At 35.0% G+C, this 12365-nt stretch overlaps 1 protein-coding gene across 4 annotated transcripts in view; it reads left to right on the top strand.

The window, feature by feature from the left end:
• The window catches only part of CEP57L1 (centrosomal protein 57 like 1), a 72190-nt gene that overhangs the window by 43844 nt on the left and 15981 nt on the right, over positions 1–12365 (top strand). For 2 of the 4 annotated variants that reach the window (XM_053904593.1, XM_019443037.2), the window contains exons 2-4: positions 2070–2235; positions 4645–4824; positions 6160–6281. In XM_053904593.1, the coding sequence (XP_053760568.1) occupies positions 2073–2235; positions 4645–4824; positions 6160–6281 (465 nt within the window). In that variant the 5' untranslated portion in view covers positions 2070–2072. Of the gene's footprint in view, positions 1–830; positions 850–2069; positions 2236–4644; positions 4825–6159; positions 6282–12365 lie in introns of those variants that run through there. The other 2 variants (XM_019443036.2, XM_053904594.1) reach the window with 2 other exon arrangements.

Genomic DNA, 12365 nt, shown 5'->3' with positions numbered 1-12365 from the left:
AAGCTGGGACCTCTATTACAGTGAAAACCCCTCAGCTCTATGTCACATCATAGCATGTCTTCTCATTTTTTTTACTGTTTCCTTTCTTTTTCACCACCTATCAGTGTATTGCTATTCTGCTTATGCCCACTTTAAGATGTATTTACACATTTCATTTAAATGATCTTTAGTCTAATTTTTTTTAATGTTTATGTTTTTGAGAGAGACAGACCAGGAACAGGAGAGGGGCAGAGAGAGAGGGATACAGAATTGGAAGCAGACTCCAGGCTCTGAGCTGTCAACACAGAGCCCAATGCCGGGCTCAAACTCAGGAACCGTGAGATCATGACCTGAGCCGAAGTCGGACACTCAACCGACTGAGCCACCCAGGTGCCCCCGTTTAGTCTGATTTTTAATGTAATGCCATCTTCTAAGGAGTCATTTCATTTACATTAAAAACCTCCAATTTGAATTTGTTTTTTTAACTGATGCAAAATCCAATTTGTAAATAAATATTATATTTGGTAAAGAGGAAGCAGACAGAGTCCTCCCAAGGACTTCAGGGTATAGTGACTAATGTTAAAATTTCATTATTTTTATTATTAGAGAAACTCACCAGGAGCCAAAAACTGAATTATCTTGAGTAATTCCAAGGTTTGTGGGATAGTTTCAGCTACACACCTCTCCCTGAACACGTACAACCATGTTCAGAACTTTTGTACTTTGGTGTCGTACCTCTACTTCATGTGAGCCAACTGTGACTAACTTTGCTCTCTTGTTTTTTGAGGGAACAGTAACTTAGATAGATGCAGTCTCCCATGGGGAGCCGACAGTGTCTGAGCAGCAACAACCCCAAGGGATGGAGACGTGGTTAGTAGATGGTAGCCGGTGCTAATAATAGTAGCAAAAAATGATTGCTTCTTGAGAGCAAAGGGCAGCAAGTATTCTAGGAAAGCTTCCTAGGCTATATAACTTTTAGAATAGACCAATCAGAATGTCCTGAAAGACAGCCAATCACAGCAGTAGGTAAGGTAGAAAATCCTACTGAGTTAATTGAGTTCTGTACCCTGCCAGAAATTACATTCATGGGAAGTATCTACTTTTGCCTTATGAATTGGGAAGGTAGTGAAATCACTGAAAATTTGCAATTCTCAAAAATTAAAATAGGCTAATTATATAATGGAATTCTAAGTTTACATTTTAAAATGAGTTCTCTTTCTTAAAATTGTGCTTATGAATTGTTTTGCATGTGTGTATGAACAGTTGTTACCCTGTTTCTTCCAATGTAGCTATGAATTAACATTAACTAGAATCTGTTAAGTAGAATACATTTCTACAGTCTTTAAATTACAGAAAGGAAAATAAATGATTTAGGAAAATTAGACAAAAAATTACCTGCTGAAATGGTTGAAAGGGCTCTCCTAAATAAAAAAAATTGAAATTGGAAAAAAAAAAAAAACAAAAAAACCTCCAGAATGGCAAAATAAAGCTATTTAGATTCTTCAGATTTGGAACCATTGTAAGCTATGATTAGGATGCTGGTGCATTAAGTGGAGTTGTGTCTTATTCAAGGATATATACAGAATTGATATATACAAAATCTGATATATACAAAATTACCCTTGAAAATCCTTTAGGAAGCCAGGACATTGGAGTTCCACAGTTAGGATTCAAGGATTGTATTAAACGGGTGGCTTGTGTTTCAAAGCTATGTTGTCTTTTAGAATATATACTTCCTCTAAGAACCCTAGAGTCACACTATTTGTAGAGTGGTGCTCAGATGATGAGGGTGTATGAACTTACGATCAGCTGAGAAATGAGCAAATTCACACCACTCACTCCAGAGCATATGCTCACTGAAAATCAGGTAGAATTATCTATACTATTTATATGGTAAATAGTCATTTTTCTTTCTTGTATTACTAAGCTTCTTATAGTTGAATTTGTGATAATTAACTTCATAAACAAACAACTCCACAGTATATGAGTATGTGTTTATGTTAAGTTTTACCTGAATTTTTGCCTAATCTTTTTGTCATTCAAGTAAGAAAGAATGATGCTATACTGTATTATTCCTTTATTCTCTACAGATAATGGATTCTGAATTAATGCATAGTATTGTAGGAAGCTATCTTAAACCTCCAGAAAGAGTGTTTGTTCCATCATTTGCCCACAATAATGAATCATCCCAGACTTACCGCTCTGCGAACTTAGAAGTTACCTCTCCTAAAATGCTTCATAGTCCAAATGGCCAAGGTAATTCTGTGTTTTTAATGTTTATTTATTTTGAAAGAGAGAGAGAGAGAGTGGGGGAGGGGCAGAGGGAGAAGGAGAGAGAGAATCCCAAGCAGGCTCCATGCTGTCAGCGCAGAGCTGGCACAGGGCTCTATCCTATGACCGAGCTGAGCTGAGCCTAAATCAAGAGTCAGATGCTTAACAAAAACTGAGCCACCTAGTGCCCCAAATAACCAAGGTAACTCTAATTTAAAATCTTATTTAAAATTGGGGAATGGTATAAAACATGTTATATAAAATTTTACATTAAAAAAAATTTTTTTAATGTTTATTTTTGAAAGAGAGACAGAGCGCGAATGGGGGAGAGGCAGAGAGAGAGGGAGACACAGAATCCGAAGTAGGCTTCGAGCTGTCAGCACAGAACCTGATGCAGGGCTCTAACTCCTGGATGGTGAGATCATGACTCATGGTCATGACCTGAGCTGAAGTTGGATGCTTAACTGACTGAGCCACCCAGGCTCCCCTAAAATTTTACATTTTTATGTAGAAAATAATATTATGTGTTTAATCTTAATAAAACTATTAGTTTTGACTCGGTTGCTTAAAGTTTCTATAAACATAGATAAGTTATTTAATATTTTTTATTTTGGCTTCTTCAGCTATAAGGTGAAGATTAACCAGCTAGACACATATTACAATTTTATCCTAAAAAATCACTATAAAATACTCTGAAGAATAAAAGGTCATATTTGGAATCCTTGTAAACTAGGTGATTAGAATAATAGTGAATTGAGTAAAGTTGTGTCTGATTCAAGGATTAAATTCAGAAATTGCCTGTTTCCAAAATTATCCTTGAAAATTTTATGGGAAGTCCATACATTGTAAGTATTGTCTTTTAAAATATAAACTTAGGAGAATCTCATAATTGAATTAGGAAAACATTTATGAATTTAGGCATGCCTGTGCCATACAAATTACCTGCTAAGATGCTATCACCTTGTTTTTTAATATTCTGTGATTATAGTTACCATTACTAAATAGACTAGCAGTGTGGTGTAAAAAGCTGTAAGAAATATTCCAAATCAGCAAGCCAAGTATTGCATCTAAAGAGCAATAAATGTAATTTCTTGATCTCATTTTAAAAAACAAAACAAAAAACAAATGGTGATCTCTAGCAAACATCGTTCTAATTGGACATAAACTACAGGCATACCTTAGAGATATTGTGGGCTTGGTTCCAGACCACTGTAATAAAGTGAATATATCACAATAAAGTGAGTCAAATGCATTTTTTGGTTTCTCAGTGCATATAAAAGTTACATTTAGACTACACTGTAGTCTATTAATTTTGCGGTAGCATTGTCTAAAAAACAATGAACTACATATCTTAACTAAAAAATACTTCATTGCTAAAAAATGCTAAGCATCATGTGAGCTTTCAGTGAGTTATAATGACTGAACACAGATCACCGTAACAAATATAATAATAATGAAAAGTTTGAAATAGTACAAGAATTACCCAAATGTGACACAGAGACATGAAATGAGCAAATGCTGTTGGGAAAATGACACTGGCAGATTTAATCAACACAGGGTTGCCACAAACCTTCAATTTGTAAAAAAAAAAAAAAAATGCAGTATCTGTTAAGTGCAATAAAGTGAAGCACAATAAGACCAAGTATGCCTGTATGTGAAAATTAACCTATAACCTATAACATTTACCTGTATTCCATTCCCCTCTAGTTGTATACTTTGAAGTTATAACTGAATAGACATTATTACTTGAAATTTTTATAACTCTGAACTTACCTGAATCATCATGATATTAATATAGCTGAATAAAAATCACAGTAGTATATGTGTACCACTTAAAATCTTTCAAGCCTGATATGAATCAAACCACTAGGGTATAATTTTTTTTCTAGTGGAAGAAATTGTGTTCTAACTCATATGTTCTGATTATTAATACTGTAATCTTAGACAAAGAATCATAACGTGTTTGTGGTTTAGCTAAACTGAACATATCAAGAACTGAGAAAAACCTTGAACATTAAACCTAAATTTCCATGTTAATTAGTGGATACTACATTTAAATTTTCTTTATCCATGCTCAGACTCTTACGCCTCCTAGACTATATCTTTTTTAAGTCTTTTTATTTGAAGATATATATTTTATTGAACTAAATTGTGATTATTAGCTGTCTCAAACCTAGAAAATTACTACATACAATCACAAATATACTGTTTTTATAAGATATGTTAGAAAAAATTTGTCTCTCTTTAGAGTTTTAGTGAATTTTTTTGAGGAATATACATTACTTGTACGTTTTTCTGGCTTACTAACAAAAATATACTGTTCACTTTTATATGATACTGTGTAAGTGTTCAAAAATTTTCATTAAAATAACAAGCAAATTTTTTTTTCAACAGCTCTAATTTTAGCCTTAAAAACTCTTCAGGCAAAGATTCATCGTTTAGAGTTGGAGAGAACACAAGCTGAGGACAACCTGAACATTCTTTCCAGAGAAGCAGCACAGTATAAAGAGGCCTTGGAGAAAGAAACAAATGAGAGAAATCTGGTACACCAGGAACTGAAAAAGCAGAAAAAAGGTAAGAAAATTCAATAGTTCTCAAAAACAAGGGATTATCAGAGTTTACAACTTGAAAATAATAAGCCCAGTCTAACATTTACTCAAATATCTTTGTTCTTACGTATATTCAAACCTTGAGGGCTTGTTCTCAATAATTTTCATTAAATGGATATAATATTGAGCTTACATATGTTATCCCAGTTCATAAATTATTGAGATTAAAAGAAAAATTTAGTTTTTAGACAAATTGTGTTTAGAAATTAGGACATTTTCAGAATACCAAAAAAATCTAGTTTTACCCATAATATAATTGAAATACTTTATATTTTCAGTCAACACTGATTTTTTAAATTTGAAAATATAAAGCAACACTAGTAATTAAACAATACAGAAACCATAAAAATGAATATAATTTTTTTATTAACTTGAAAGATTAATTAGAGGAAATGGACAGGTAAGTAGAGATTTCTGTGGAAATTACAAAAGAACATCAGGACATAAGTTTTTGAATTTTAGAACATAAATTCTTTAGGAGCTCCTGGATTAAGTGTCCAACTTCAGCTCAGGTCATGATCTCACGGTCTGTGAGTTCAAGCCCTGCGTCTGGCTCTGTGCTGACAGCTCGGAGCCTGGAGCCTGTTTTGGATTCTGTGTTTTCCTCTCTTTCTGCCCCTCACCTGTTTGCCCTCTGTCTCTCTCAAAAATAAACATAAAAATTTTCAAAAAAAAAAAAAGTAAGTTATTTATATAAGTTTACTTCATAATGTGTAACTTTCTTTTCCCTTGTACTACATTCACTATCATAAATAAGGTTCAAATTGTGTGTCAACTTACAAAAAGAGTGAAGAAATGAGAAAAATTTTTCTGAGGTAATTGGACAAAAGTGGAAGAAACTGCTGAGGAAAGTAAAATACTAAAGGATTAGAAGGGATTACTTCTTAGGACATTAACTATGCTGTCAGTAGTCAAGAGTAGAGGAAATGGGAATGGTAAAATGCATATACCCGAGTTTCCTGAAAGAGAAAACTATATAGATAAGAAAGAGACTTTAGGTCCTCTGTCATTTCCCAGGAACATCCAGGATTTCTATCATCCCACAAGTAAGTCACTGACATCTTACTCTTTCATAAGTGTACCCTGTGGATCTTTAGGGGGAGACAGTGTTAAACTAGTTATATGTACTTAATGAGAAATTCACAAAATGTGTGTCCATAAGTCTTAGAGAGCCAGTATTAGAACTAAAGATTTCTTGAACTTCTAGGTCTTGATTGAATTTACATAATGTATTTCTCATGATAGCCAAACCTGTAATCTATGTGATAATCAACACATTATTACTTTTTCTTTCTCACAGATATTACGATACAGTTAAATTCTGCCCAGTCTCGCTGTACTCTTCTAGAGAAGCAACTAGAATATACAAAGAGAATGGTTCTCAATGTAGAGCGAGAGAAGAATATGATCCTAGAGCAACAGGTGAACATATTTTTATATGAATAAAATATAATTTAATATGTTTTGGGAGAATAATGTTATGGGAAGATTGTATTATAATCTTAAGTAGGATAAAGAGCTATATTGAGATTTCCACTTACATTGAAGCTGACTGGGTCATTGGACTAAGCTTTCTGTAGAAGGAAACAAGAAAAACTAGGCAAGATATTAAAAAAGAAGGAAAGAAGGGAGACAGGGAGGGAGGAAGAAAGGAAGAAAGGGAAAAAATACATAAAGGCATTGGAGAGTTAACTAAGTGATGAAAAATCACCAATTAAAAATTAATGGGTGTAGACTCACATCCAAAGAGGTTGGCCTCTAGAGAGGCTAGTTTCAGGCCCTATCCTTCTTAGGGCATTTCTGATTCCAGAGATTCAAATGAGGGGCCAGATAATGCTTTTCAAAGCTATGGGGCTAAAGAAATTGAAGTTAGATTCCAGGGCCTAGCAAGAGTAGGAACCCTGATAGATCCATTGTGCTCTGAATGCTTTGTAGGGATGAACAAGAAAGAAAACAACCCAGATTAATCGATCAGAGTAATCCAGAAAATCTTAGTCTTTGAAATTGGATTGAAGTCATCCTGGATAGCTAATGTTCCTAGGGATCTGAAATTATTTCTACAAACATTTCTTTGACACAGTGAAAAACTTTCAGTCAAACATACCCAGGCAGAAGGAATTAAGACACTATGAAAGTTTCTTTCATTAGTGTTTTGTAGTTTTCGGAGTACAAGTCTTTGACCTGTTTGGTTAGGTTTTTTCCTAGGTATCTTACTGGTTTTGGTGCACTGGTGATGGGATTGATTCCTTAATTTCTCTTTCTGCTGCTTCATTATTGGTGTATAGAAATGCAACAGATTTCTTCGAATTAGTAATCAAAAATCTCTCAAAAAACAAGAGTCCAGGGCACGATGGCTTTCCAAGGAAATTCTACCAAACATTTAAAGAAGAGTTGACACCTATTCTATTGAAGCTGTTCCAAAAAATAGAAATGGGAGGAAAACTTCCAGACTCATTCTATGAAGCCAGCATTACCTTGATTCCAAAACCAAAGTCCCCACTAAAAGAGAACAACAGACCAATTTCCCTGATGAATATGGATGTAAAAGTCCTCAACAAGATACTAGCCAACCAGACCCAACAATACATTAAAAGAATAATTCACTATGACCAAGTGGGATTTATACCTGGGATGCAGGGCTGGTTCAATATCTGCAAATCAATTAATGTGATACATCGTGTTAATAAAAAGAAAGACAAGAACCACATGATCCTCTCAATAGACGCAGAGAAAGCATTTGACAAAATACAGCATCCTTTCTTGATAAAAACCCTCAAGAAAGTAGGGATAGAAGGATCATACGTCAAGATCATAAAAGCCATATATGAAGGACCCACCACTAATATCATCCTCAAGGGGGAAAAACTGAGAGCTTTCCCCTTAAGGTCAAGAACAAGACAAGGATGTAGGATGTCCACTCTCACCACTGTTATTCAACATAGTGTTGGAAGTCCTAGTCTCAGCAATCAGACAACACAAAGAAATAAAAGGCATCCAAATCAGCAAGGAGGAAGTCACTTTCACTCTTTGCAGACAACATGATACTCTATCTGAAAAACCCAAAAGATTCCACCAAAAAACTGCTAGAACTGATCCATGAATTCAGCAAAGTCACAGGACATAAAATCAACGCACAGAAATCGGTTGCATTCCTATACACCAATAATGAAGCAACAGAAAGAGAAATCAAAGATTCAATCCCATTTACAATTGCACCAAAACCATAAAATACCTAGGAATAAACCTAACTAAAGAGGTGAAAAATCCATGCACTGAAAACTATAGAAAGCTTATGAAAGAAATTGAAGAAGACACACCAAAAAATGGAAAAATACTCCATGCTCCTGGATTGGAAGAACAAATATTGTTAAAATGTCGACACTACCCAAAGCCACCTACGTATTCAGTGCAATCCCTACCCAAATAACACCAGCATTCTCCACAGAGCTAGAACAAACAATCCTAAAATTTGTATGGAACCAGAAAAGACCCCGAATAGCCAAAGCAATCCTGAAAAAGAAAACCAAAGCCGGAAGCATCACAATCCCAGACTTCAAGATGTATTACCATCCAGATCAGCAAAGAGACAAAATGAAAGTAAATTCAGAAAATAGATCAAGAGGCATAAGTTAGAGTGTGAAGGTCAAACTTATGTGTAATTAGAGTTCCAAAAGGAAAGGAGAGAGAATGGGACATAAGCAATATTTGAAGAGATAGTGATAGAATTTTCCAAAAAGGGATTTTAAAAAAATCACACCACAGATTCAAGAAAACCAAACCTATAAAACCTATAAAGCTAAATCAGGAATAATAAAAATAAAAAGAAATATATACCTAGACACCTCATAATGAATAATAGGCATAAAATCCTAAAAGCCGCTGGGGGATAAAAGATTACATTCAAAGGGACAATTAAAGTGACATCTGACTTCTCAACTGAAAGTACTGAATTCAGAAGACAATGGACTGGTATAGTTAACTATTAAAAAGAAAATACCTGTCAACCTAGTATCCTAAACCTGGGGGAAATATTCTTTAGAAATAAAGATGAAATAAAGACATTTAAAGACTAACAGAGACCGAGATCATTAGAATGGAGATCCATTCTAAAGGAAACACTAAAGGCCATTATTCAGACAGAAGGATAATTATCTTAGATGGAAGGTCAGAGATGAGGAACAAAAGAAGAGCAACAAAGATTGTGCGTGCCTGTGTGTGTGTATGAATAAATCTAAATGAATATTGCATACAAGCAATTATAATGTTTTATGTGGCTTAAAGTTATATAAAAGATTAAAATTAATGAGAACGATAGTTTATAAATTAGGAAGGAGTAAATGTAGTTTAAAGTGTTGTAAGGTTTGGGGCAACTGGCTGGCTCAGTTGGAAGAGCATGCAGCTCTTGATCTCAGGATTGTGAGTTCAAGCCCTATGTTGGGTGTAGAGATTACTTAAAAATAAATTAAAGACTAAAATATAATATTAAGTGTTGTAAGGTTTTTGCATTGTTATGGAATGGTTAACATTTCCAATCAATACTGTATTTTAATGGGTCAAGTATTTAATATTTTTCAAGGAACTATAAAAGTTGACTCCAAAATTTAAAAAGTAAAGATCCTAGAATAGCCCAAATATTTTGAAGAGTAAGGTGAGGTCTTGCTCTACTACATGTTGAAACACATTGTAATGCTATCAAAATTTACATATTTGTATGGATGGATAGCCAGAATAAAGGAATAGAATAAACTCAGGGACAGACTCACTTACATGGAAATTATATACAACAAGGGTGCCATTGCAGATCATTGGAGAAAAGATAGACTGCAATAAATGGTTTTGGGAAAATTGATTAGCTACGTGAGAAAAAAAATGAAATTGGATGCCAGCCTTACATTATACACAAAAATCAATTCCAGATGGATTTAAGATTTACATGAAATCTTTGTAATTTTTAGAAGCAAATGCAGAACAATGTCTTGATGACTTAAGAATGGAGAAGGATTTCTTAAACAAGACAAAAAAGTAACTAAACAGCAGAAAAATGGGCACAGTATAGGAAAAAGGAAATCACAAATGGTCATACATTTATAAAAGAGTTATCATTCTCATTAGTAACTAGGAAAATGCAAATTAAAACCACAAGATACTATTGCACATCCACCAGATTGGAAAAAATGTAAAAGTCTGACAATTCTGAGTTGTGTAAATAAGGGTACAGCAACCAGAGGAGCAACCACTTGATGAAGTTCACTTATTTTATCTTCTAAAATAATCTCAAAATTCCTATTGTAGCTAAGTATTGTTGATCAGTGACTTTTAACAGTTTTAAATGTTTTTATTGAGTTATAATTTACATATAAAATGCACAGATCTGATAAATAAGTACATAATCCACAGCCCTATCAGACAATAGAAATTCTCTCATATCTCTGTCAAGATATTTCCTCCTTTCTCCCACCTACCAACAAGACAACTACTATGCTGATTTATTCTACCTGAGAGTTTTTGCCTGTCTCAGAATTTCATATAATTGGATCATAGGAAATGTACTGTCTTGTTTAGCATAAAGTTTTTTATTAATCCATGTTGTCTGTATCAATAGCTTTTGCTTTTTATTGCTTATAGAATTTATTACATACATATAAGCATGATTTGCTTATTTGTTTTTGTTTTTTTTTTAACGTTTATTTTATTTTTGAGACAGAGAGAGACAGAGCATGAACGGGGGAGGGGCAGAGAGAGAGGGAGACACAGAATCGGAAGCAGGCTCCAGGCTCCGAGCTATCAGCCCAGAGCCCGACGCAGGGCTCGAACTCACGGACCGTGAGATCGTGACCTGAGCTGAAGTCGGACGCTTAACGGACTGAGCCACCCAGGCGCCCCTGTTTTTGTTTTGTTTTTAATTTACTATTATTATTTTTAATTTACATTCAAGTTAGCATATAGTGCAACAATGATTTCAGGAGTAGATTCCTTAATGTCCCTTACCCATTTAGCCCATCCCCCCTCCCACAACCCCTCCAGCAACTTTCTGTTTGTTCTCTATATTTAAGAGTCTCTTATGGTTTGTCCCCCTCCCTGTTCTTACACTATTTTTTTTAACTTTATTTTTAAAATTTACATTCAAACTAGCATGTAGTACAACGATGATTTCAGGAGTAGATTCCTCAATGCCCCTTACCCATTTACCCATCCCCCCTCCCACAACCCCTCCAGTAACCCTCTGTTTGTTCTCCATTTTTAAGAGTCTCTTATGTTTTTATCCCTCCCTGTTTTTATACTATTTTTGCTTTCCTTCCCTTATGTTCATCTGTTTTGTATCTTAAAGTCCTCATATGAGTGAAGTCATATATTTGTCTTTCTCTGACGAATTTTGCTTAGCATAATACCCTCTAGTTCCATCCACGTAATTGCAAACGGCAAGATTTCATTCTTTTTGATTGCCGAGTAATACTCCATTGTGTGTGTGTGTATACCACATCTTCTTTATCCATTCATCCATCGATGGGCATTTGGGCTCTTTCCATACTTTGGCTATTGTTAATAGTGCTCCTATAAACATTGGGGTGCATGTGCCCCTTCAAAACAGCACACCTGTATCCCTTGGATAAATACCTAGTAGTGCAATTGCTGGGCCGTAGGGTAGTTCCATTTCTAATTTTTTGAGGAAACTCCATACTGTTTTCCGGAGGGGCTGCACCAGTTTGCTTTCCCACCAGCAGTGTAAAAGGATTCTCCTTTCTCTGCATCCTCGCCAACATCTGTTGTTGCCTGAGTTGTTAATGTTAGCCATTCTGACCAGTGTGAGGTGGTATCTCATTGTGGTTTTGATTTGTATTTCCCTGGTGATGAGTGATGTTGAGCATTTTTTCACGTGTCTGTTAGCCATCAGGATGTCTTCTTTGGCGAAGTGTCTATTCATGTCTTTTGCCCATTTCTTCACTGGATTATTTGTGGGGGGTTTTTGGGTGTTGAGTTTGGTAAGTTCTTTATAGATTTTGGATACTCACCCTTTATCTGATATGTCATTTGCAAATATCTTCTCTCATTCCATCAGTTGCCTTTTAGTTCTGCTGCTTATTTCCTTTGCTGTGCAGAAGCTTTTTATTTTGATGAGGGAGATCCCAATAGTTCTTTTTTGCTTTTGTTTCCCTTGCCTCTGGAGACGTGTTGAGTAAGAAGTTGCTGCGGCCAAGGCCAAAGAGGTTTTTGCCTGCTTTCTCCTTGAGGATTTTGATGGCTTCCTGTCTTACTTTTAGATCTATCATTAATTGTAAGCTTATTTTTCTGTATGGTGTAAGAAAGTGGTCCAGGTTCATTTTTCTGCATGTTGCTATCCAGTTTTCCCAGCACCATTTGCTGAAGAGACTGTCTTTATTCTATTGGATATTCTTTCCTGCTTTGTCAGAGATTAGTTGGCCATACGTTTGTGGGTCCATTTCTGGGTTCTGTATTCTGTTCCATTGATCTGAGTGTCTGTTTTTGTGCCAGCACCATACTGTCTTG

Source organism: Panthera pardus, unplaced genomic scaffold (genome assembly GCF_024362965.1).
Source record: "Panthera pardus isolate Hobbes unplaced genomic scaffold, ASM2436296v1 HiC_scaffold_17, whole genome shotgun sequence".
NCBI classification, from domain to species: Eukaryota; Metazoa; Chordata; class Mammalia; order Carnivora; family Felidae; genus Panthera; species Panthera pardus.
The sequence above is the reverse complement of the archived record's forward strand: the minus strand, read 5'-3'. Positions and strand labels throughout refer to the sequence as shown.